We start from the raw sequence: 27,538 nt of genomic DNA, 5'->3' as shown, positions 1-27,538 counted from the left end.
TAAATCTTGAGGACAGCAAATTTCAGTAGACTTGTCGTGACACAACAGAAGCAGGTGCTATTGTAGCCTTGCCATGGACTTGATGAATAAGAGACCGATTCCTATTGCAATGAAGGGTTGTTTCCATAGTTTGGTAGGTAGCTTGAGAATGGGCTCTTAGAAGCAGTGTACACACACACACTGCAGTAGGAAGTCTGGACTGTTACATACATTTTATTTTCCCCTCTTTGGCCCTATGGCCTAAAAAGAAAATCTCCTTTCTTGTGATTTCCCCAGCATTCTCCCTATTCTATAAAAATATCATTATTTATAAAGAAAGGAAAAGAACGGGTAGAGAAGGTTTTAAAAAAAAATACAGGATGATGAAAAAGAAGAGGAAAGGAAGGAAGGTGGAGTTCTGGAACCGTCTCCTGTTTCCCTTGGCCAATTGAGAAAGGGGGCAGAGGCTGGTTACTGAAGCCAGAAAAACTGTGGACACGACTGTTCCAAGCCGCCTGCTGTTTTGCTTCCCAGGGAAAAGAGGAGAAACGAAAGGAGCCCTAACTGATGTGATGGGGCAGGAATTCTAAATGTGTGACACTTTGTAAGCTGTTTGTGTGCACTAGGTTTGAACCCAGCTGCAATTCAATGTAGAAGTTCTTGGAAATTGGCGTGTCAATTGCTCTAGACAATCTGCACATTAGCTTTCACTTTGAAAACTTTTCCTGGCTTGTCTCTGCAGGCTGTGAAAGCTAGGTGATGGTAGTCCAAGTTTACAAGGGCCAGCTGTGCTCGTGTGTACCTGTATTGTTGTCACAAAGGCATCAGACTTTTCCCTTTATTTGATAAAAATCCTTCTGAGCTGGGTTCAGTCTTCCTTGTTGAGTGAGCTGGTGTCAGGGAGTTCTCTTTTGGCTTTCTTAAAGGTCACCCTTTGCTCACTTCTTTGTTAGCTCACAGCTCCGTTTTTCAGGCTTCATGTGGTATGCTGGTTATGCCAAAGTAAAGAGCTGGATCAAAGACATTTCTTGTTAATCAGGCTAAGGATCCATCTGTCTTTGCAGATCCAGACTGGTAACAGATACAGGACTAAGGAGTCACCATCTACATAACCGGCTGACTCCCAGAATTCTAAGTTGTCTTCTAGAACAGTGCTGTGAACTTAACCTTTTAAAAGGGTTGGTTTTCTATTCAGTCTTGTGTTCCATAAAACTTGCCCCCAGATTTTCTGCCAGATGTACTGAGAAATCCAATGTTGTCCTAATTTCCTCCTCCTGGGGATCATTCCATCAATCATGGAGTGGTACGAGTGTGGAGACAGCAGAAGTCTGGTTCACATTCTAAATCCATTGTCAAGTCCAGCTGGCTGGGATCTCACTGTACTTTAAAAGGGCAGGAATATCAGCTCTTAGCCTTTTGACTGGATACTTCTTCCCAAATGTATGTCATGGTCACACAGTATTAATAAAACCAGAGTTAAAGTTAGCCAGAATAACCCCCCTAGACATTTTTCAGACATCACTACCATTTCCTTTCCCTTTTCTATATATCTGCTTATTGAATGAATGATCAGAAACCTCCCTGCTCAATTGCTTGTAATTCTGTATTTCAAAGTATGTATCTTACTTGGATCCTGCTCATGTTCTTAATCTCTTTGAGTCTTGCTTATTTTTTCTTTTCTTCTGATTGATTTTGAGCCACTTTATTTTAATATGTTGTCCTGCTTCCACTTTCAGCGTGTGTAGTAAACAGTGCAATTCTTTGTGACCCCATGGGCTACACAGTCAATAGAATTCTCTAGGCCAGAATACTGGAGTGGGTAGCCTTTCCCTTCTCCAAGGGACCTTTCCAACCTAGGGATCGAACCCAGGTCTCCTGCATTGCAGGTGGATTCTTTACCAGTTGAGCCACAAGGGAAGCCCAAGAATACTGGAGTAGGTAGCCTTTCCCTTCTCCCGTATATCCTTCTGACCCAGGAATTGAACCGGGGTCTCCTGCATTGCAGGCAGATTCTTTATCAGTTGAGCTATCAGGGAAGCCCATAGTAAGCAATAGGTGATAGATATATTTTTCGGGTGTCAATTGATATTATATTGATATGAGTAACCCCTATCTTCCGGAGAAGGCAATGGAAACCCACTCCAGTACTCTTGCCTGGAGAATCCCAGGGACGGCAGAGCCTAGTGGGCTGCCGTCTGTGGGGTCGCACAGAGTCGGACACGACTGAAGCGACTTAGCAGCAGCAGCAGCAGCAACCCCTATCTACTTTTCAGGGCACATCTTATCCTATCCAAGTCCTTTATTCCTCAAAGAAAATGAAACTCACAAGGGTCAAGCTATTGAATCGATCTTATTTTCTCTACTTAATAATTGAATTACTAAAGAGGAGCAGTTCTTATGATTACTAATTTGTGATTTACAGTTCTAGTCCTGTGATTATGATTCAGCATATTATTTCATGTGCAATGAAAGAACCCATACTCTGGGAACAGAAGGGAAGAGATATAAATAAATTAGATGCTGAATATATAAACTGGTAATTGAGATGTCAGTTTCAGGTCAAAATCTGACAGATTAGCAAACCCGTGATTTGGCAGCCCTTAAAGAAGGAAAGAGGTTTCCCAGGTGGCTCAGCAGTAAAGAATCCACCTGCCAGTGCAGGAAATGCAGGAGGATAAGGTTCGATCCTTGGGTTGGGAAGATCCCCTGGAGGAGGAAGTGACAGCCCACTCCAGTATTCTTGCCTGGAAAATTCCATGGACAGAGGAACGTGGCGGGCTATAGTCCAAGGGGTTGCAAAGAGTCTGACAAAGCTGAGCACACATGCATGAAAAGAAGGAAAAGGGAATCACTTAAGTCTAGCATTGATTCATGAAAAAAGTAAGTCATGCTAGACTAACCTTATTTTCCTTCATGATGGAATTACTTTAGAAAAAGAAGATTGGGAGACAAAAAAAAGAATTACCATAACTGCGTTTCAACAAGGCATGATGAAATCTTGTGAGCACCAAAGAGAAAAGTGAACGTGATAATACTTATCTTTAGGAATCCCCGGTAACCAAATAAGCAGCTGTCCAAACAGCAAATTAGTTTGAGAACCAAGTCTCTGAGGACAGAGATCCAAGTCTCTGTGATTGGCTCACTTGGCCACCATTATTAATCAATGAGTTAATTTGTCCATTCATATTTATTTAAGTGCCTGCTAGGCACTTACATATATAGAAGACATACTACACTTACTTTCAGATGACATGAAGTACAGTGGGATACTGAATACCTTGGATGAAAATCAGAATTCACAATGATTTAAACAGGTTAGAATGATGGGTTTAATTCATGGAATTTAATAAGAAAAAACATAAAGCTGTACACATGGTTTCAGAAATTCAAGTGAAGAAGGCTTAAGGGTTTAAATTGACTTTAACTGTAATAGAAGTTAACCACTGAATAAGAACTGCCAAAACCAGAACTATCATGTGGGAAGTTTTTCACAACTTATTTCCAGATTGAAAGAGCAGATTATGAAGCAGATACTACAGAATCACTCTGTGTGGAGAAATACAGAGGAACTATGTATATCAGAATGTTGACAAAATGTTTACAGTAGCCATCTTTGGTTGTTGGAGTGCAGTTAGGTGACTTTTGTTTTTTGCTTTCTTTTTGTGTTTTTCAGGTTTATGACATTTGTGAGTATATTGCTTTTGCTCCTTAAAAAAAAATGCTTTTGCAAAAGGCACTATATATATAGCCAGTGCTGATAGCTTAGGCTTTTATTAACAGAAGTGGGGGAGGGGAAGGAGAGTGGTGATAATCTCCATCATTCGTCAGCGCCTGAACAGCTGTCCTCCTGTAACAGCATTGTTAGTAAACACCCACTTCCCCGCAGGGGCGGCACCCTGCCTGTGGTCAGAGCATTCTCCCCCTGGCTCGGTTTGGAGCAGCAAGGTCTGCATCATGAGGCAGTGCCGTCAGGTGGGGGCTGCCATGCGGCGGCTGTCTGTAGCTGGGGGTACCCAGCTCGCACGCACTGAGTGACTCCCGAGGCCTTTTTTTTCTTCAGATCCACTATGTTGACTCCCCTGTTAATTACTCAGATTAAGCCACGTGGACACTTACTCAGTAAGGAAATTACAAATACTTCTTTGCTCCTCTTCCTTCTGAGAAGTAATAGAATCGCTCACACCTTAGCGTCCTGATGGCAAGTTTTCGCAAAGGTTCAGGTTGATTTTCCACAGGAAGGATGTTAATAACAGCAGCTCACATTTATTGAGCATTTATTGACAGGTTATTTTAGACAGATTATTACATTTAATTCTTGAACCAGCCTTGTGAGAGGTGAGATGGAGTTTTACTCCCATTTCACAGCCCAGGAAACCAAGGCGCGGAGAGGTGTTGAGCATGTTGCTCTAAGTGGTAACACCAGGATTTGAACCTAGCATTCTTGTTCAGGAGCCCAACTGTTCCTCACCAAGCTGTGCTGCGACTGTCCTGAGGGTTGTCCACTCGAGAACCTGTGGGGCAGATCCAGGGGCACAGGGACTCTGCTCTCCCTCTAGAATTCTCTCACCCACCCAGCTCTTGCATTGGTTTTTGATTCCTTTCCAGCATCCAAAGCCTTTTATTTCTTCTTGCCTTCTTTCTTGGATTATTTCTTTAATCCTTTCCCAAGAGCCTTTCATCCTCTCAAATAAACAAAATATTTAAAGGTTTTTAAGCTTTTCATCCTGTTCTCAAGCAGGAAGATCAGCCTGCATTTATAATTTCATATAGTTCTGTGCTTTTAGACCTAGCATATAGGTCACCAAAAGTTCACATAGTTCTTCCAGACAATTTCTGAGCTTTTCTGTACCTTTCATACTGCCTTTATTGTACTTTAACTCTTTCTGCAAAAGAACCATCTCAATATAACTCCATAGATTCAAAACAGAAAAAAAAAAAAAATGTTTAGTCTTATCTCAGGGAGTAAACTCAAAGGTAAAAAAATAAATTTTTAGCCTCCAGCACTTGCATTTTTAGAGATCTTTTAAAATAATTTTCCAGAACAAAAATGCTCTAAGTAAGGCACCTGTCACCGTGAATATAAAATCTCTAATTCATTCCACTTAAGTCAGTTGAAGCACAAATTTCATGTGGCCAGCTGTTACTGTTCCCAGTCAGCAGTTACTAACAACAAGCCTTAAGACTTACTAGACAGTTTCTGTATTATTTATTAAATTGATATATACATGCAATTCGGCTTTTTATTCTTTTTATTCTTTCACTAATGAAAGTAGCTCTCAGTCATTCAGTGGAAGCCTTTTGTAAGCAGACTTTTTCTTGGAGACTACACTATGTCATTTTAGTGCTAAGCTTAATTATCACTGACCTCTTGACTATATATAACTTTTAATTTCATAATATATCTTCTGGTGCAAGCTTCCAGAGCCCACGACTTTTTCTGCCTTTCAACCATTTACCATCATCACTGTCACTCTGCTTATGTATCTCTCACTTCTTCAGAACTTCTCGCCAGTTTATTTGATCCTTTAGGGGCTAAAGTACCTGTTCTCATTGTCAGTGTCATGTTGGTTAGCTCCCCTTGAGTCATCGTCCAGTGCTGTTCCTCCAATGCTTTGAACCTCTCTGGAAGTGCCACCTATTCCATAATTCTGCCATTCTGGACTTCCCTCCACTTCCTCATCTTCCCTGGAAAGTGAAAAGAAAGTGTTAGTCACTCAGATGTGTCCGACTCTTTGCGACCCCCTGGACTGCAGCATGCCAGGCTTCGCTGTCCTTCACCATCTTCAAGAGCTTTCTTAAACTCCCGTGCTTTGAGTCAATGATACCATCCAACCATCTCATCCTCGGTCATCCTCTTCTCCTGCTGCCTTCAATCTTTGCTAACATCAGAGTCTTTTCTGCGTCAACTCTTCATATCAGATGGTCAAAGTATTGGAACTTTCAGCTTCAGAATCAGTCCTTCCAGTGAATATTCAGGATTGATTTTCTTCGGGACCGACTGGTTTGATCTCCTTGCAGTCCAAGGGACTCTCAAGAGTCTTCTCAACACCACAGTTCAAAAGCATCAATTCTTCAATGCTCAGCTTTCTTTATAGTCCAGCTCTCACATCCATACATGACTACTGGAAAAACCATAGCTTTGACTAGACGGATATTTGTCAGCAAAGTAATGTCTTTGCTTTTTAATATGCTGTCTAGATTGCTCATAGCTTTTCTTTCAAGGAGCAAGCATCGTTTGATTTCATCGGGCACCATCTGCAGTGATACGGGAGCACAAGAAAATAAAGTCTCTCACTGTTTGCATTGTTTCCCATCTCTTCACCTTGTCGTAATGGGACCAGACGCCATGATCTTAGTTTCTTGAATGTTGAGGTTAGTCTCGCATGACTTATTTTTTCATGAATCAATCCTGGTCTTAAGTGATTGCCTTTTCTTTCTTTGTGTGCGTACATTCTCAGTTGTGTCCAACGCTTTGCAACCCCAATCCTTAGAAGCCTCCGATGATAGAATTCATAGACAAAGATTTTAAAGTGGCCATTATAACTATGAATAAGGGTATAAAGAAAAGTAGGCTTTAATGAATAAAAGAAAATTTCAAGACAAATTTCTAGATGGAAACTGTGAACTGAGAAAAACCAATGTCTATAATCCAGAGTAAACATATTAGCAATGTTGAATCTTCCAGTCAAGAATATGGGATATCTTTATATTTACTTAGGTTTTGTGTAAGATTTCTCATTAATGTTCATAAAGTCAATGTATATACCTTATACATTTTCCAGTATCTTTATTTTGAGATATTTGGTATATTTTTATGAATTTTTAAATTATATTGCTTTTTAAAGTTTCATTTTCAATCAATAATTACATTGAAATTTCAATTGTGTATGACTAGCATATAAAAATTGGAGAAGGAAATGGCAACCCACTCCAGTGTTCTTGCCTGGAGAATCCCAGGGACGGGGGAGCCTGGTGGGCTTCCGTCTATGGGGTCACACAGAGTCGGACACGACTGAAGTGACTTAGCAGCAGTAGCAGCAGCATATAAAAATATTATTGTATTTTGTTAATGGACCTTATATATATATATAGTTGGACTATAAAGAAAGCTGAGTGCCGAAGAATTGATGCTTTTGAACTGTGGTGCTGGAGAAGACTCTTGAGAGTCTCTTGGACTGCAAGGAGATCTAACCAGTCCATCCTAAAGGAGATCAGTCTTGGGTGTTCATTGGTAGGACTGATGTTGAAGCTGAAACTCCAATACTTTGGTCACCTGATGCAAAGAGCTGACTCATTTGAAAAGACCCTGATGCTGGGAAGGATTGAGGGCAGGAGAAGGGGATGACAGAGGATGGGATGGCTGGATGGTATCACCAACTCAATGGACATGGGTTAGGGTGGACTCTGGGAGTTGGTGATGGACAGAGAGGCCTGGTGTGCTGCGGTTCATGGGGTCGCAAAGAGTCGGACACAACTGAGCGACTGAACTGAATTGAATGGACCTTAATTTCTGCTGCTTTTCTCCATTTATTAGTTCTTCCATGCAGTGTTTTTATTAAAAGTTGTAGGGTTTTCGGTGTAAGCAAATATATCTGTGAAACGATGGCATCTTTATTTCTTCTTATGACACTAACTGGGTCTTGTATCACTAATTTTGTATAGAAGTGGTGGGAACAAGCATTTTTCCTTTATTCCTGATCTTGGAGAAAAAATGCTTAGTGTTTCACCAGTAAGTCTCATGTTAGCCATAGGTTTTTCATAAACATCCTTTATTAGATTGAGCAGTTTTCTTTCTGTTCCTAGTTTATTGAGAGTTTCTGTCATGAATATACATGAATAAATTTTGTCCAGTGCATTTTGACGTCTTCTCATATGATTTTTCTTCTTTATTTTCTTAATGTGATAAATTATGTGATTGATGTTTTTAACCTTAAATCACTCTTGTGATAAATACCACTTGATCATAATATATATCCTATATATGAGACAGATTGATTGTAATTGCTAATATTTTATTAAAACTTTGTGTGTGTGTGTTCATCAGACATATGGGTCTGTAATTTTCTTTTCATGTTTTTGTCAATTTTTTTTATATTAGAGAGAGTTTAACATCATAAAATGTGTTGGAAAATTTTCCCTTGTCTTCACTGAAAGATTTTGTGAAAGACTGAAATTATTTCTTCTTTAAATGTTTGATAGAATTCATTGAAACCATCTGGACTTGAAGTTTTCTTTGTTAAGAAGGTTTTTGACTACAAGTCAAATTTATATATTTAGATTTTCTCTCATCATGTCCCTTTCAAAAAGGATTTCTTTCCAAGGATTTTTTCAGTTTATCTTAAGTTGTTGAATATTTGACAGAGTTGTTCATAATATCACCTTATGCTTTTGATATCTGTATTCTCTCTATGATGTTCCCCTTCTTCATTCCTGATATTAATAATGTATGTATTTTCCCCTTGTGATTCGTTTGCTTGAATATCAATTTTCAATTCTTTTCGTATAGGCAACTTTTGACTTTGTTGGTATTTCCTGTTTGCCCATTTTCTATTTCATTGTATTAAAAGGTTAACTGAACTACATTATTAATAAATTTTCAAAGAGTTCATTTGAACATACATTGAATTTAATTGGGTAGCACAAGACTAAATGGACTTCCCTAGTGGCTCAGATGGTGAAGAATCTGCCTAGAATGCAGGAGACCTCGGTTTGATCTCTGGGTTGGGAAAATCCCCTGGAGAAAGGCATGGCAGCCCACTCCAGTACTCTTGCCTGGAGAACCCCATGGACAGAGGAGCCTGGCGGGCTACAGTCCATGGGGCCGCGAAGAGTCAGGCACGACTGAGCTACTAACATACTTTCACTCAAATTGAAAATGGTTTGGAGTGCTCCATTGGCAGAGACTAAGGGGAAAGCTTTTTTTTTTTAAACAGAGCAGACTCTTAAGCAGAGTAAGCAAATTATTTAACTATAGCTTAAGTGGTTGCCTTACTTGGAAAAGACTACTTGGCTGTTTGTGATTGGTTGTTCTTAAATGCATTTTCTCAAATGTCAGTGCATTGACTCCAGTGTGGGTTTTGGTTTGCTTACCTTGACTGCCAAGGCATTAATGCCACCTCAGTCTAATGACCTCCTTGTTTAATTACTTTATTAGCTTCTGCTCTTATTATTTTATTTTTTATTCTTCTACTTTGTGTTTAACTGTATTTTTCTAGCTTCTTAAAGTGGCAGCTTAGGACATTGATTTTGCATTACACATGAATGTGTAAAATCAGTATAGTATTAATGCTGTACATTTCTGTCTAAGGACTCTTCACTGCAATTCAAATTTTGTTTGGTTGTGTTTTCATCACTATTCAGTTTGATACGTTTTCTAATTTCTCTTGTGATTTCTTCTTTGATCCGTAGGTTATTTAAAGTATGCTACTTCATTTCCAAATATTTGGGAATTTTCTAGGTATCTTTTTGCTAATTGATTCTTAATTTAATACCATTCTGGTTAGAGTATACTCTACGTGATTTTAAACTTTTCAATTTTATTCAGATTTGTTTTATGACCCAGCATTTAGACTGTCTTGGTATATGTTCCATGTGTACTTAAATACACATTCTAAAGATGTTGGGTATAGTTTTCCATAATTATCAAATAGATTGAATTGATTGAGGGTGTTATATAAATGTTTAAGTCTAGGTTGGCAGTTTGTAATTTTTGTTTCCCTTTCAGCACTTTAAAGATAACTAAACATTTCTGGCTGTCATTTTTTAATAAGTCATCTAATCATTTTTATTGTTGTTCCCTTATATGTAATACTACTACTACCACCAAGCACCTCACCACCTTTGCTGCTTTTAAGATTTGTTTCAGCAATTTGACTATGATCTGCCTGGATATGGGCTTCTTTGTATGTATTCTGCTTGGGGGTTTTTTGAACTACTTAGGTCTGTAGGTTAATGTCTACCATCAGTTTTGGAAATTCTCAGCCCTGATCTATTTAAATATTTCTCCTGTCCCATCCTCTGTCCTCAACTACTGGGATTTCCATTTTGTACATATTAAGATACTCTACTGTGTCCAGTCTGCTGTTAAGCATTTCAAATGCATTCCTCATCTCTGATTTTATATTTTTTTCATTTCTAGCATTCTTGTCACACAGAGTCGGACAGGACTGAAGTGACTTAGCAGCAGCAGCAGCAGCATTCTTGTCCAGTTCTTTTTTTTAATAAATTTCATCTCTCTATTGAAATCCTTCATCTGTTTATAGGTGTTGCCCATCTGTTATGCAATACTCTTGCATATTTATAATTGTTATTTTTAGTCCATGTCTGCTAAGTCCAACATCTGTACCACCTCTGTGTCCTTCTGCTGACTCTCTTCTCTTACGGGTCATGTTTTCTTGCTTCTGCATGCCTTTTAAAATTATTAATTGTATGCTGGACATTTTAGGTAAAACCATAGGTGTAAGTAAATAATATTTTCACCTCACCCCCCAAAAAAACATGCTCATCTTTTTCTCAGGTTTCCAGTGTTTGGAAAGGAGGCAGAGGGAAAAGGGGTTAGCCGATTTGATAATTAAGCTGGGTCTGGACTTTGTTGTAACTTTAGATTTGTTTCCCCTCTGGCTGGTTTGGGGGGCAGAATCGGATCACCAGTAAAATCTTTTTGTGCAAATAATTCTGAAAAACTGATATTGACCACTATGAATATGACACCGTCCAAATACTTAAAGACTTTTTTTGGTGAGATTGGAGTGATAGATGCTAACAAATACAGTTTTTTAATATTGTGTAATGAACTTTTCTACATTTGGAAGGTCTGCATAACTCAGTGAACCAGTATTTCTAAAGATTAATGCTGTATAATACAAAAACCTTGTATGGATAAATAATCCATTCAAAATGCTAGATAGACTAACAGAATATGAAAAGCTCATTGATTTGGTCTCAGATTTTACATTACTACCTTTTAGACTATACTACTTGTTGAGTTTTGGTCAAGGTGAAAGAATAATATCCATCATTTATCTGAAAGGGACTTTAATCAGTCCTTGCACACCCCACCACCCCTCCCAAGCCTTCTGTGTCCCCGTGAAGTTGGTGACAGAGTTGATGGGTGGGTACAGACTCATTCTGGGGCTGGGGCTTCTGAAATAACACACCACATGCAGGTCTCACAAGCTTGTCAGAGGCTGAGCTGGTAGAGCCTGAGGCCCCCATCTCTGCCACTTTCCATTCCTCCTCCCCCCAGGGACCATCCTGGCTAAAATCAAAGAGCTTGTCACTTCCTGTGGTTATATTCATTTAGCATTTTGTTGGTTTTGAAATAAGTATAATTTAGCAGTGTATTCTGGAGAAGGCAGTGGCAAGCCACTCCAGTACTCTTGCCTAGAAAATCCCATGGATGGAGGAGCCTGGTAGGCTGCAGTCCATGGGGTCACTCAGTCGGACACGACTGAGCGACCTCACTTTCACTTTTCACTTTCACGCATTGGAGAAGGAAATGGCAACCTACTCCAGTGTTCTTGCCTGGAGAATCCCAGGGACGGGGGAGCCTGGTGGGCTGCCATCTGTGGGGTCACACAGAGTCGGACACGACTGAAGTGACTTAGCAGCAGCAGCAGCGTATTCAGCTTATTATTTTTGTTAAGGTATAAGTGATTTTCTACTTGCTCAGAAGCAGAAGTCATCAGAAGCTTTTAAATGTTTTCTGTTTTTGTTACCTTTCATTTGCTTACAAGAGAGGTTATATCCAAGATGCTGAATGCAGGAGCTATAGTAAAATAGAGAGCTGTTTCATTGTTTCTGAAAGTGGAGGGCAGGACTCCCCTTTGGGATCATGAGTTTTAAGGAGCCCCAGAGGCCTCTCCAGGTCACTCTTGCTCTCCCTTGACCACTGTCTAGAATAGAAAAAGGAAGCCATTATATTTACATGGATGGAAACCATGTTAGAAAACCGGGGAGAATGTTAGGACAGAAACAGGCAGTGTAAACAGAAAGTCCTGTTTGAGATTACCAGTGAAGAGTAGAAGGTAGACTGATGGCTGCTTATAGAGCACACGTTCAGTCTCTGAGGTGATTGGCTTTGATGTAGGATCGGAAAGTAGGTTTGAGCAAAAAACTGACTACCTGAAAGGGTAGATTATATGGGTGCCCCCTTCACTGTTTTTTTTTTAAGTATTTTTATTTATTTATTGGCTGCACCGGGTATTAGTTTTGTAGCATGTGGGATCCAGTTCCCTGATGAGGGATTGAACCCAGGCCCCCTGCATCAGGAGCATGCAGTCCTAGCCCCTGGGCCTTCACTATTTAGTGGATTGAAGAGGAGATGGATCCATCCCTCCCCAAATAACCTGTCTCAGTCCTCAACATAAGGAATGGCAATACAATTATAATAACGCTTTGGATCCACTGTACACCAAGGCTTTCCTTTTTAGTATTAATAACTTGGAGCACTTTTGACCTCACAATGAATACTCATAACTAGATTGTGCTAACTTTGTAACAGAATCCTCTGGTGGAAAATGATCAAATTTATGTTTCTATATACTATGCTACCTCAAAGAACTGTCGGGCAGCAGGGAAGTGGAATTGTTTACGAGGGAGAAGAATAGCTGTAATGGTAGTAGTTGTAATGGTGATATATTTTTGGAACCCTTCCTGTGTGCCTGTACTTTGACTTGTGTTAGCTCTTTAATCTGCATGATGACCCTATGAAATGTTAATAGATGCTATTATCATATCCCTATTTTACAGAAGAAAGTTTAAGAGTAATAAAGCATAGAGCAGTTGGATGTAATAAAAGCCAGAGTAGTCTGCCCTGTCTGTTCTCTTCTTATCCATTTGGTCTTTGTGAATACAACCCAGCCCCAGCTGCCCTGGGAAGGATCGGGAATGGGACACACAACATTCCATGCAGAATCACACCAATTTTGCCCTTGAAAATAACCCCCGTAGCCAAGGGGGTTCCCCGCCACTATTTGTAATGCCACTCTGATCATGTAGCATCCTTATTCCGTCCAGCACCGCTTTGTTTTCTAATTATTCATTTTCATACATTTACTTACTTGGCTGCACCAGTCTTAGGTGTGACATATAGGATCTTTAGTTGGAGCATGTGAACTCTTAGTTGCAGCATGTGGGATCTACTTCCCTGATTAGGGATTGAACCTGGGCCCTCAGCATTGAGAGTGCAGAGTCTTAGTCACTGGACCACCAGGGAAGTCCCTGGCCAGCACTGCTTTGGACAGCTTGTGGGAGCTCTTCCCGCATTCATAGGATTTTTGGCATTTGCAGCACCTTTCCAGCACTTACTGTGTGCCACGACTACTTTGTTTGAGATTAAAAATTTATAGGCAAAGAGAATAGAGCCTCTGCTGTCCTTGAATATCTGTACATTCCATAGATAGACATTCCACTGTCTGTAGTGGGTATAGTGTCATGGAAGTGGGTAGATACTCTTTCTTGTGAAGAAATAGATTCTTTCCAAAAAGCACCTCCTTCAGTCTTCACATTGTTTCTTGTTAGAAGTATCAGTGGCACAGTTTCCCAGCACAGGGCTGACTCTTGCTGATATTTTTGGGCATTTAGCCCCCTTGACCTCTACCTGTTAAATCTCAGCACTCCCACACCCCCATTATCAGGACAGATGAAAGCACACTTGCCAACACCATCGAGAGGGCAGAGGCGTCCTTGTACGTGGTTGCTCAGGTTTTGCTTGGGTGAAAGGAACTGGGGAAATGGATGGTGGAATCACACTGTACAACTGTCGAGTTCCTCCATTTCATCCCTACCCTATTCTCTTTTGAGACATCATATTAATCTTGGGAAATCGTGACACTGAAGGCATATCTTTATGAAGATGGCAACAGCCTGCTCAGGAGATTTTGCTTTGCTAAAGACCTGTGTATTTTACCAGTTTCCTCCGAGTTCCTGACAACCAGCATCCATTTGATGGAACAGATATTAAACCAAAGGGAAAGATACAGCCCTTTTGGCCAGAAGTTGGAGGGGTGGGACATGGTGCAGGAAGGGCAGTGATGGTGAGAACCATTTAGTCCTGCAGTGCTACAGTGTATTAAAGAAAGTAAGAAAGACAGCCTTCTAAATGAATAGGCTAGTAAAAGAATGGTTTAGAGAAATTTGCTGTACTGTTGACTGTTAGCTACATAGGTAGTCAGGACAAAATACAGCATAGTTCACTTTGAATCTCTGAATTCGAATCGAATATTCAACAGAGCATTCTCACATCTAACTCTTTCAACTCTGTCTATCCTACTCTATAAATAACATAAAAGTATAAGGAAGTTATTTATAGGGAATGTATATAATACTATATTTTAGTATTGAGCAAAGAATAACATAAAAACTGAACTTTATAGAGAATAACGGAATCTCAAAATTTTGGTGGAAGTAGGAAATGTATTTGAGAAACTTGTAGCTGCCATGGAAAGGACTAGGGAGATATATAATTTCACTTGGGTCAAACCCAAGTGACAGTGTAGCTGGCCTCCTGCATGTCAGTGATGGCAATACATGCATATTGCAAACCCCGAAGTCTTGTGCTTTAGCTGTGAGACACCGAGGTCTGAGTAACAGCCCTGGCATTCACAGCAAGCAGGCTTCTCATGGCCCTTACCACACTGCCTGACGCCGCTGAGCACCGGCGCACCTGTCCAGTGTTGCACTGTAAAAATTTCTTCCTCTTGGCTAAAAACCTCTGCTTACTGCAGAAACTTCTTTTTGTGAGTTGGAGACTGCGCTTTTGTTATTTGATGAGATTAAAAACAGCCTTCACTTTAAAAGTTAATCTTGTTGCAGCCTGTCCAATGTGTGTGCAGTCAGATGGCTAAGCCTTCTCTTATCCAAAGGCCCTCATTGGATCTTCTCTTACCTACCGTCCTGACCCGTATACATCGACAGACCCTTGCTTCATGTCCATACTCCTGAGACTCTGTCCCTGGTCATCTCCTAATAAGACTCTCTGGTTATAAGAAGACATTAAAGTCAGTGTCTGCTAGGAATATTTGTTATTAAAGCAGTTTTTATAATAGCAACAGCACTGGTTCCAGGCATAACCAGCTGTCACCGATTTTTAATAAATATTTTATTTATCTGTTTATCTATCTGGCTGCACCGGGTCCAGTTGTGGCATGAAGGATCTCTGATCTTGACTGTGACACATAGAATCCTAATTGTGGTGGGCCAACTCCTGCTTGTGGCGTGTGGGATCTAGTTCCCTGACTAGGGATTGAACCCGGGGCCCCTACTTTGGCAGCACAGAGTCTTAGCCACTGGACCACCAGAGAAGACCCTAAAACAGTCTTTAGAAAATAAAACTAATTTAGCTAGCCCATAAGATGAAATTCTGAAATACAAGCTATATTGTTAAATAAACCCTTTAGTGTTGAATCCCTGAGTCTGGACTTCTTCTTGTGGCTAGACCCTTCTGTAACCAGCAGACCAGGAACGGAAGCAGAATCACAATTGATGAATTGCCTGACCTTTGGTCCCATTATCATAAGTGATCATTTCATTCTAGATTCAAATTCCTGCCTTACTTGGCATGGAGATCTCAGAGTTATTCAGCAGGCAGTCCCTGCAGCATCACCTGTCTCTTCCCCTGTGTTCATTGGATCGGCTGGCTCCTGCTTTTCATTGCACCTGGATGCCTTGCTCCACTGCCCTCCCTTCCACTCAGAGCTCTGTCAGTTCCCTTTGCTCTTTGTTGTATCTTCTTTGTACGCTTTTCTCTTCCTTCACTAACCAGAAGAGAGAGAGTCGTTTCCTCTGGCCCCTCCCTTCTGAACTTTGGAACTCCTGTTTGACTCCCACTCAACACTTTGGTTTGTGAATAACATTAGCATTTTATCCACATACTGGAGTTTTTATTTAGGCACCATCGTTGGTCTCCACATTTCTCCACATCTCCAGGAGCCCCTTGGGAAAGATTGTGTCTAGCAACTGGCACCTTGAGGTAATTCAGGAGGAAGATCAAATGTCAGAAAAAGAAAGAAAGAGAGCTAATAATAAGTAAGCTCCGAGCCTTCTGATTCTGTTTTCCAGGAAGATTAGCCGAAAGTGCGTAATTGTGCAACTGCACTGTGGGAGCCAAACTGTGGGAGGAGGTGTGCAAGGGATGTAACATATCAGAGGTGAGATTACGCCGGTAGAAAACCTTTCACCCATGGACTGCAGAGTACACGACACAGACTTTCCCTTAACAAGGTATCTGGAATGTCTTTGAGAAGGGTAGGGAAACCAAAGCAGAGACCCAGAATGACCATGCTATGAGAGAGGAGGTCTCTGGCCTCGGCAGACAACCCACTTTGCTCCCCACACCCCCCGCCGAGCTATTTTGGGGTCACCGGGACCCAGACTGTTAATAACTGGGCGGCCGGTAGATCAGGACTCAGGAAGGTCTGTGTCAGCTCACCGCAGGGTTGTAGCATCTTTGCCACTGAAATGGCCATTAACACCAAAGGATATTTACAAAGGAAAGAATGACATGACGATTGAAATCACTATGAATAGGTTTCTTGAATTAGGCACTGTTTTATTTCTCTAAGCCCCATTCACCAGGGTTTTGGGATAAGGTCGTTCACCATGAGGCTCTTCCTGTTTCTTCTGTGTACAATTTTCTGGTCACTATAATTCTAAAAGGAAAAGAAAAAAATACTAGGTAGTTAAAGAAGGTTCAGAGTTGAATAGCCAAAAGTGTTAAGGAGATGGAAGGATTTACAAATAAGATTGTTCTAAAAATAAATGGAGACCTTAAAAAAAAAAGACTGTGGTAAAATAATACATAAATAAAATTTGCTACTTTTACGTGTACAGTTCAGTGGCATTTAGTACGTTTGCAATGTTGTGCTTCCCTGGTGGCTCAAGTAAAGAGTCTACCTGCTATGCAGGAGACCCAGTTTTGATCCCTGGGTCGAGAAGATCCCCTGGAGAAGGAAATGACAACCCACTCCAGTATCCTGGCCTGGAGAATCCCATGGAGAGAGGAGACTGGCAGGCTACAATACATGGGGTAGCAGAGTCAGACACGACTGAGCCACTAACACTTTTACACTTTTCACTTTATCACAACGTTGTGCAACCATCACTGCCGTCCACCTCCAAAGCTTTGTCATCGTCCCAAGCTAAAACACAATACACATTAAACAATATCTTCCCCATCCCTGTCTCCCCAGCCCAAGACAACCACTATTCAACTTTCTGTCTGCATGCATTTGACTGTTGTATGACAGATCATGCAATATTTGTCCTTTTCTGGCTGGCTTATTTCAGCTAGCAATAATGTCTTAAATGTGCACAAGCTAAATGTCAGCGTGGCCAGGAACCCAGATGAGATGAATTCAGAATAAGAAAAAAATGTATCTTCACACACCAGTTATGCTGTCCCACGATATGAGATATAAGCCAGATAACTTCACGATAGGTGGCTAAGGAAAACCAAGAATCTTGTATCATTCACCTGTATGCTTTTACGTTGCTTTTAGTATGATTGTGCTTCTGTTGTCGCCTTAAAGTAACTTGCCCTCCTGTGTTTGAAGCTCTCAAGGCTCTGTCTGGGGGGTCCTTTTGGCCATTAGAAGTGATGTCACTCAGTCGTGTCCGACTCTTTGCGACCCCACAGACTATAGTCTACAAGGCTCCTCTGTTCATGGAGTTTTTCCAGGCAAGAGTACTGGAGTGGATTGTAATTTCCTTACAGGGGAGTGAAAATGGCTATTTAACTTATTTAACAGTCTCTGCCAAAGTATTGGAGTTTCAGTTTTAGCCTCAGTCCCTCCAATGAACACCCAGGATTGATCTCCTTTAGAATGAACTGGTTGGATCTCCTTGCAGTCCAAGGGACTCTCAAGAGTCTTCTCCAGCACTATAGTTCAAAAGCATCAATTCTTCGGCGATCAGCTTTCTTCACAGTCCAACTCTCACATCCATACATGACCACTGGAAAAACCATATTGGCGGGAGGAGAAGGGGACAACAGAGAATGAGATGGCTGGATGGCATCACCGACTCGATGGCCATGAGTTTGAGTGAACTCCGGGAGTTGGTGATGGACAGGGAGGCCTGGCGTGCTGTGATTCATGGGGTCGCAAAGAGTCGGACACGACTGAGTGACTGAACTGAACTGAACTGAACTGAACAGTCCGTGCCAAGGCTTAGCACAAGCGCTCCAAATAGAATGGAAAGCAGAGCCACCCACCTTTGTCCTCATGGGGCTGCAGTTTAGTAGGCAAGTCAGATTTGTAATTCCAGACTATGTTCAGTTCTATCAAGGAAAAATAACAGAGGTGTTTCTCTCCTTGCCTTCATTGTGCACACAACTGTTCTAAGAAATCTGCTTTCTTTTCTCTTCAGGAGCCTCCAGACAGGTGGCTTTGCCTGGGAGGGAGAGGTAGAGAACAACGCATATAGCAAGGCTACAGGGGTGGTCCCCCAGCACAAGTACCACCCCACAGCAGGCAGCTACCAACTCCATTTTGCCCTGCAACAACTAGAACAGCAAAAACTTCAGTCCCGGCAGCTTCTGGACCAGAGTCGAGCTCGGCACCAGGTAATTCAAAAAAGAAAAAAAAAAATTTTTTTTCTTTCATGAGAAGTCTCTCAAAAGTTTACCAGTGCCACCATGACTTGAATGGTTGGTTCATGGGGAAATCTACAAACAGGGAAGTAATGTTCAGAAGCCATCCATTGGCTTTGTTGAAAGGTGATGCTGAGCCAGTTTTAACATCCTTTCTTTCATTTCAGTTTCAGCACAAAAATCTCTTCTGTAATGTTTACCTTTCCTGTTGCCTGATCTTATTCAGTGATTTCTCAAAGGTTCTAATTCCCAGATACCTAAAAGCCAACGTTTTAAAATAATTTTTTTGGTCTATAAAAGCACACATTAATCCTTTATGGCCTGTCAAGATTTTCAAGAAATGAATAATATTCAAGTTCTTACAGGAAATGGTCTTGTTAGGTTGTTGGTCTTCTGGTTTAACAGTTTATACACAAAGATGTGACAATAGACACAAAAGTTCTGGTTGCGGTGGAACTTAAATGCTACTCAAATATTGATTCCCTACTCACTGTCTGTAAAATGACAAGTTTGAGTGAACTCAGGGAGTTGGTGATGGATAGGGAGGCCTGGCGTGCTGTGATTCATGGGGTTGCGGAGAGTCGGACATGACTGAGTGACTGAACTGAACTGAACTGAGTATATCGGTAAGGAAATTATATAAGTATATTGCACTAATGTATCTTTGTGGCCCCAATTACAGAGAAAGGATGACTTCACACACAAAAAAGTCAGGTCATGAAGAAAATTTTTCTTGATGATTTAGGATTATCATTAGAATCAGTTACCATGTTTTTCCCTGGTATCATGGACTTCCCTTGTGGCTCAGCTGGTAAAGAATCGCCTGCAGTGCAGGAGACCCTGGTTCAATCCGTGGGTCGGGAAGATCCTCTGGATAAGAGAATAGCTACCCACTCTAGTATTCTGGCCTAGAGAATTCAAGAATCGGACACGACTGAGTGACTTTCACTTTTCTTCACCATGTTCTGCTTGGATGAATCCATACTGGTTCTGTGAGCTTCCCTGATATTTGTGTGAAGAAATATATTGGCTTAATCTCTTGTCATTTGCTCTTATAAAAATGTAGTATGTTGTGTGCACTAATTTGTGCAAAATTAGTATTCACTCAAAGGTAACATTCCCAAAGTTTTTTTTTTTTCCTTCTAGTAAAGCAGTTATCATTATGCTCTCTCTGTTTATTGTCTTTTCAACTACCGTTCAGGATGGTACCATCCATAGGAATTTTTGTTTTTTTCAGTATCATCCTTCACTTGAAAATCTTTATCTGTGGTAGTATAATCTGCATATTATATTGTGTTTAGTCACTCAGTCACGTCCAGCTCTTTGCTGGACTGTAGCCCCACCAGGTTCCTCTGTCCATGGGGATTCTCCGGGCACGAATACTGGAGCCAGTTGCCATGCCCTCCTTCAGGGGATCTTCGCAACCCATGGATCGAACCCAGGTCTCCCGCATTGCAAATGGATTCTTTACTGTCTGAGCCACCAGGGAAGCCCGTATATCATGTTGATTCTTTGTAATCAAGAAATCATAAGTGCGGGCATTTGTGAAGTCTTTTTTTACTGGAGAAAAATTCTGACTTCTTATCTGTAAAGCTGGAATACAGCATCATCCCACTACCCTCTGTCACGTAGAAATTTATTTCAGCAGTCTTTGTGGAGGATTTCTCTGGTGGTCCAGTGGTGAAAAATCTACTTTCCATTGTCGGGGATGTGGATTTGATCCCTGGCCAGGGAACTAAGATCCTACCTCCTGTGGAGCAACTAAGCCTGCACACCACACCTAGAGAGTCCTGTGCCACAACTGGAGAGCCTCGTCACTGCAACAGAAGAAGCCTGTGTGATCAATGAAGACCCCCCACAGCCAAAGTTAATAAATAAAAATTACATTGGGGATAGCAGAGACATTTAGGCCAGTTTTTGAACTTTTTTTTTTTTTTTTTCATTTTGGCTACACTGCCTCGCTTGTTGGGGATCTTAGTTCCCTGATCAGAGATAGCAGTGAAAGCAGGGAGTCTCAATCACTGGACCCGCCACCACCCACCCTCAGGGAATTCCCTAGAGCTTTATTCAGGGTCTTAAGAATTCCCGTTCAGGAGACAGATTTGGGTAATACCAAAAGATTATTCCCAGGAAGAGAAAGAGTCAGGGGCTCAAGGCCAAAGCCACAGGGTTAGAGTTATTCCGTGCAACCCTGACACACGGAAGGAAATGTTTGTCCTTAAAGGATAGGTGGTTATGAGTCATTTTAGGGTAAGGGACCAATAAACAAATAGACTGTCACAAGTTATCTTAGAGGATAAGGGTCCCCTAAGCATCTTGAGTTTCTGGAACACTGGGCAGATGTTCTGGATGCCTGTGTTAAGACAAGGAGCGGTTGAAGTTCAAATTCCGTTCCTGCTGAGATGTGCAGAAGCCACACTTCCTCAATGGCCTCCTGGCTTCATTTTAGAGAACGCTCTTAGCAACAACTCCATTTTTATTTTTTCCCACAGTATATCTTAGGTGTTTTTTGTTTTTTTTTTAATCTGGGAAAATTTCTTAAAATTTTTAAAACTTCTGAACCCCATGCAGTTCGGATTACTAAAAATGCCAGCTTAATCAGATGCTGGATAGTGGAAATATACATAGCTGTATTTCCCTTATTTGAGTAGAATCTGTGGCTCTAATGAATCTAGACAGTTGGTCCCTTTTAATGCTCCCGTACCCTGAAATGGTGGATGATTTAAAAAAAAAAAGAGGTGATTGCAGAGTACTGAGAGTTTTTAGGGAAAAGACAGTTTTGCTGATTTTCACTTTTAGAAATTGCTTCATTTCTAAGTCCTTCTCATTCTTTTGATTAGCTTCCAGCAACTCACATTCCTTTGAAAACTCAGAGTACTGCTATTCTTGTGTGGATTTTTTTTTCTCACTGAGGATTATACTGACCTAGTTTCACTGAACTATGAAGTATATGGAAAATATGTTTTTTAGAATCTGTCAGAATACCTGTTTTAGGGATAAGTCAGAACTCCCAAGAAGGGAGTTAATCTCGTGTCTCCTGGAGAGGGAACAGAACATCATTTATCATAATTTTATATATGTTTATAGCATCATTTTATTTTTTCCCCCTGTTCTTCTAATCCACAGTTGATTTAGGTAAAAATGAGTAGGGGTGAAGTTTGGGACTGTGGGACAGAGTGAAAGAAACTACATTCTGTTAGCTTGAAGAGTTTGTAACTACTAAAATAGCAAATAAGTTATTAAATGTTCTAACATGAAGAATATTTAGTAACTTATAGCACTTTATATTTCAGAGGATTTTTAGAAATACTCCACAGAAAGGGCAAAGCCCTATTAGATTTTTAAGCCTCTGCTTTTAGCCCACCTTGTGATTATACTAGACCTGACCTTTATAAATTACAACCAAATGATTGCCTGAAACATGATTTGCCTTCTCTGTGTGTCCTATATGTCTATCCTTGGGTTAACCCCTTTAGATAGACATAATTTCTCTGATGAACTTCTTATGCTTTGGATTCAAGTTGCTAAAGTGTAGATAGCCATTGATATAAGTAACAGTTTGGTTAACTGCCTGTTTGAGAGCTGCTGCTAAGTTGGTTCAGTCGTGTCTGACTCTGTGCGACACCATAGACAGCAGCCTACCAGGCTCTGCCATCCCTGGGGTTCTCCAGGCAAGAACGCTGGAGTGGGTCGCCATTTCCTTCTCCAATGCATGAAAGTGAAAAGTGAAAGTGAAGTCGCTCAGTCGAGTCCAACTCTTCTCGACCCCATGAACTATAGCCTACCAGGCTCCTCTGACCATGGGATTTTCCAGTCAAGAGTATTGGAGTGGGTTGCCATTTCCTGCTCTTATTTGAGAGCAGTAGATAGAACTGAAATCTGATTTACGTAGTATTCATTCACTAGAGAAACATGTTTATGGACTAGGACATTAAAAGGGACCTTATACTGTATTATGGGGCTTCCTTGGTGGCTCAGACAGTAAAGAATCTGCCTCCAGTGCAGGAGACCCTGGTTCAATCTCTGGGTAGAGAAGATCCCCTGGAGAAGGGAATGGCAACCCACTCCAGTATTCTGGCCTGGAGAATTCCATGGACACAGCAGCCTGGCAGGCTACAGTCCATGGCATCTCAAAGAGTTAGTCATGACTGAGTGACTAATACACACACATACTATATTGTATTCTAGTCTGTTACACATGGACATGAGTTTGAGTGACCTCCGGTAGTTGGTGATGGATAGGGAGGCCTGGCGTGCTGTGATTCATGGGGTCGTGGAAAGTTGGACACGACTGAGCGACTGAACTGAACTGAACACATGGACAGTATCTTTCATAGTGATCTCTTGAAAATATTGGAAAAACCATGCAACCTTTCTTGCATTGCATTCAAAGGAAGTTCCCTATCCTTTTTGCACTTAGCTTTTTGAAGATTTCAGGAAGGAAAACTGATTCAGGATATGAGTTTGGAAATGGGCATCTCTAACCATTCATGCAGTGTAAGCTTTGATCTTCATCTCTGTCTAGCATTTCAATCATAAGTCTAGAAGTTGCCGTGTTACTGAATCACTCATACAAAAGACTGGTCCTGTAATATGGACCTGGGAGAAGAAAGTCACCTGGAGCCACTGGCAGAGGCTTTCAGGGCCAGAGGTACAAGGAAATAGGTATGACCCAGGCATTTGATAGAGAACATGATAAACAGAATAAGATAAAATTGAAACTATGAACAGTTTATAAAAACACGGTTCTAAATCAGAGCAGAGGTCAGCAAGCTTTTCCTGTAAATGGCTATAAAGTAAATATTTTAGGCCTTGCAAGCTGTACATAGGGTCTGTATAACTACTCAGCTTTGCCAAGGAAAATAGCCATAGACCATGTAAATGAATGAGTATGGCTATTTTCCAATAAAACTTTCTTTACAAAAACAGATGGCAGGGGGCTTCCCTGGTAGCTCAGTGGTAAAGACTCCATCTGCCAGTGCAGGAGACACAGGTTCCATCTCTGACCTGGGAAGATGCCACATGCTGCAGAACTAACTAAGCCCGTGCACCCCAACTATTGAGCCTGTGTTCTAGAGCCCAGGAGCCACAACTGCTGAGCCCACGTGCCATAACTGCTGAAGCCCGTGTGCCCGAGAGCCCATACTCCACAGCAAGAGAAGCCAGCACAATAAGCCTGCACACCGCAACTAGGGGGTAGCTCGTGTGCAGCAACAAAGACCTAGCACAGCCAAAAATAGAATAAATAAATAAATAAAATTATTTTAAAAATGAAAAACATGGCAGGCTAGATTTGGCCTGCAAGTCCTGGTTTGCAAACCCTTGGTTTTGAGCACCAGAACCCCTTGAAGCAACATAAGTTGCTTCTCTGACCCCATTTCTGATTCAGTAGGTTTGGGATCAGTTCAGTCGCTCAGTCGTGTCCAACTCTTTGCGACCCCATGAACCACAGCACGCCAGGCCTCCCTGTCCATCACCAACTCCTGGAGTTCACCCAAACCCATGTCCATTGAGTCGGTGATGCCATCCAACCATCTCATGCTCTGTCGTCCCCTTCTCCTCCTGCCCTCAATCTTTCCCAGCATCAGGGTCTTCTCAAAGAAGTCAGCTCTCCGCATCAGGTGGCCAAAGTATTGGAGTTTCAGCTTCAACATCAGTCCCACCAATGAACACCCCGGACTGATCTCCTTTAGGATGGACTGGTTGGATCTCCTTGCAGTCCAAGGGACTCTCAAGAGTCTTCTCCAACACCACAGTTCAAAAGCATCAATTCTTTGGGGCTCAGTTTTCTTTATAGTCCAAGGTTTGGGATGGGTGTCAATAATTTCCATTTCTAAGTTCCCAGATGATGCTAAGACTTTTCTTCTGAGAACCACAGAGCTAGAGAGAAAGAGATTAGAAGTTTCTCCTTTCCATTATTTGTCCTGTGTCTTTTGGAAGGGAGGTTGGTTTTGTTAGTGTTGCCCTTATAAAACTGCAGGCAGTTTTTTTTTCTTTTGGAAAAAGAAAAACTTTGTTTCCATCTTTTTCACTTCATCTACCACAGCTTCCTTATGAATAAGTTTTCCAAACTTGAAAACTTCCTGTTCATTCCTCTTATCAGGGTACATTTTGCCCAGCAACCACTGCTCTCAGGATTCCAGTTTTACAAGGGACGAGAGATAAATAACGGCACAGATTTCTCCCTCTTTGTTTTGGTAAGAATGGCCAACGCTTAATAAGCACATACAGTGGTCCAAACACTATTCCATGTGTTTAAGGTATATTCATTCATTTAAAATGGGTTCCAGAATGCTTGAGGAAGTTGTGGGATCTTGGCCATCGAAGGGTGGTTCAATGAATCTACGTGTTGACGTATCCCAGTGTGTCCTCTCTGCTTTCCCTCATTACTTCCCACTTCCTTCTCAGACTGGCTTCCTACCCTTGAAGGAGAAGGATTAAAAAAATAAAAAGAAAACTTCTCTGTCCGCTGAGCGGGGGGGACCTTCTTGGGCAGCGGTGACTGCTGGTGACATCAGCATGAGTAGCCCTCCCTGCTGGGGTCTGCAAGGAGGGCTGCACCAGCTGTGAGGCCCGACTGACCTGATTCTAATTGCCAACATCTAGCTGATGTTATTCTTGGCCCAGGGCAGAGCGATTACTCAGTAGTTTCTGTTAAAGTGATTCTTTGTTAAAGCTCTGCTCCCAACCCCCGTCCTCTGGCCCTCCCACTCTCTCCTCTACCTACTCCAGTCTAGAAAAAAAAAAAAAAGCCCAAAGCCGAAAAATTAAGGATATTTTGATGGTCGAGGCAGAACTGCTGAAATTTCTTTTAACGGCAGAGGGGGAGAGAGGGGATTTTAACTGCACCTTAATTTTTCACTGGTTTCCAAAGCCCTTCAATTTTTAGTAGACGTAATTTTTAACTTTGCAAAGTAACTCAGGGTAGGAGAAAACCTTGCATCCTCAGTTCCTCTTTTCCTCTGTCTGCCTTCCTTCCCCACCCTAAAATGCCCAATTTCACCTCAGCTAGATTCCGTCAGGGCCAATAGAGACTAACGTCCCGAGACAGGCAGGGCGGGTTGCAGCTCAGTGTTCACTTGAAGGGTCTTTCAGTATGATAGCAACATCTTGAGTGCCGTGTGTAATGAGACATCTTGAGTGCCGTGTGTAATGAGCTTTTTGCTAACGGCGTGTGTGTATATAAGCACAGCCTCACAGGTGTGGGAAGGATTCCCATATAAACCCAGCCAAGTCTGGTTATTCTGCTCCTAAAAGTTCATTGCATGTGTCTAGAAGAATTGTGCATACATACCCCCCACCCCCCACCCCCACTTCAGCAGTGAGTACTGTTTCTCCAAGCCTTCAGCCGCTGTGTGTTTGTGTTGTGGGGGAGGGGGAGGCAGCAGCACCCGGCCTTTTGCAGGCAGCCAGCAATAACATGCTAGCTCCTCAGCCTGACGCAGGGGGAGCCAGCAAGCAGACCAGCTCTGCACGGGGAGTCTTTCTATGTCTTTCCAACAAGGGTATCTGGGAGGATGGTTGGGCATGCGGATTAGGGGGGTGGTCTGGGCACAACCTCAGGCCAGTGCTTAAGTTCCCGGAGCAGGTTGATTTGCACTTCCTAACCTCCTGCTGCTCTGTTTTGTTTTGTGTTGTTTTTGTTTGGTTTGGGGATTTTTGTCAATTTTATATTTCCTTCTGACATTTATTGGAAATTCATCTAGCTTGTTTATGATTATGATTGCCTCAGAGCCATTCGATTTAGCGGATTTTGCCCAGACTGACCTCTTCTTCCGTAATGACACTCCATTCAAAACGCGTGATAATACACATAAAACCACATTCAGCTGTTCAGAAACAGGCATTGTGGACAGGCTGTGGAGTCAGGTAATCCCTTTTCAACCTGAGCCCATGACCTGTGCCAAGCTCTGTAAGCCTCCATGAAGCTTGGTTTCTTCATCTCTAACATGGGGACGATAATGTGTATCTGTGGGTTTTTGTAAGGATCCTGTTCCTCAGGATGTCTCCATGTGCCCAAGCACTAAACCTGCAGTGGCATTTGTGTAACCACAGTGAATCTTCACAACTGCCATCTTATAAAAACAGAGCATCACATATGTGGCTTTCCCAGGCTCACAAAAGTGACAAATAAATGGAGGAGCTGGGGTTTTTGCATCCAGGCATGTCAGCATCCAGGCTCTTGGCTTTCATGCTCTATGTTACATCTCTGACAATATTCAGGCATGTAATAAGTGATAGATGTATTATCGGGCTTCCCAGGTGGCACTAGTGGTAAAGAACTCGCCTGCCAATGCAGGAGACATTAAGAGATGGGGGTTCGAGCCTTGGATCAGGAAGGTCCCTTGGAGAAGGGCACTGACAACCCACTCCAGTATTCTTGCCTGGAGAATCCCATGGACAGAGAGCCTGGCAGACTGCAGTTCATAGGGTCACAAAAAGTCAGACATGACTGAAGTGACTGAGCACGCATGCACGCAGATGTATTATTACATTTTAAATTGCAGTCCATGTGTTCAGCAGCTACTTTGACACAAAGCTATTTTGAAAACTGAATCTCAGGTAATTTAACTAGTCTCCTGCTAGGCAGATACACTGTTGCAAAAGAAAAGATCTACTAAATGTGTGTTATGCCAGTTACCTCAAACTCTTTAATTAAAGAAATGTCTTAAAAAGGTGTTCCAGGGCTTAAAACTCTTAGAAATGGCCACACTCTACCTTTGGTTGTACTTTTATTATTTAGGAACAATGTCAGGGACCACTGAGTTTTTTGGGTTTTTTTGTTGGAGTATAATTGCTTTACAACATTGTGCTGGGTTCTGCTGTACAACAGTGTGAGTCAGCCATGTGTTTACATACAGCTCCTCCCTCTTTACCTCCCTCCCATCCCTCGCCCACCCCTCTCGGTCATCACCGAGCACCGAGCTGAGCTCCAGTGCTGAGCAGCAACTTCCCGCTGGCTGTCTGTTT

General features: G+C 41.7%; 1 protein-coding gene across 10 annotated transcripts in view; it reads left to right on the top strand.

Annotated features, from left to right (window-relative positions):
- Positions 1 to 27,538, top strand: part of TTLL5 (tubulin tyrosine ligase like 5) — a 318,082-nt gene that overhangs the window by 195,856 nt on the left and 94,688 nt on the right. For all 10 annotated transcript variants that reach the window (XM_088839430.1, XM_088839428.1, XM_055435681.2 and 7 more), the window contains one exon: positions 18,346 to 18,541. In XM_088839430.1, coding sequence (XP_088695556.1) covers positions 18,346 to 18,541 — 196 coding nt within the window. The remainder of the gene's footprint in view (positions 1 to 18,345; positions 18,542 to 27,538) is intronic.

Source organism: Moschus berezovskii, chromosome 9 (genome assembly GCF_049115385.1).
Source record: "Moschus berezovskii isolate FMDL1 chromosome 9, NW_MosBer_1.0, whole genome shotgun sequence".
Taxonomy (NCBI): Eukaryota; Metazoa; Chordata; class Mammalia; order Artiodactyla; family Moschidae; genus Moschus; species Moschus berezovskii.
This window is presented reverse-complemented; position numbering and strand designations above follow the sequence as displayed.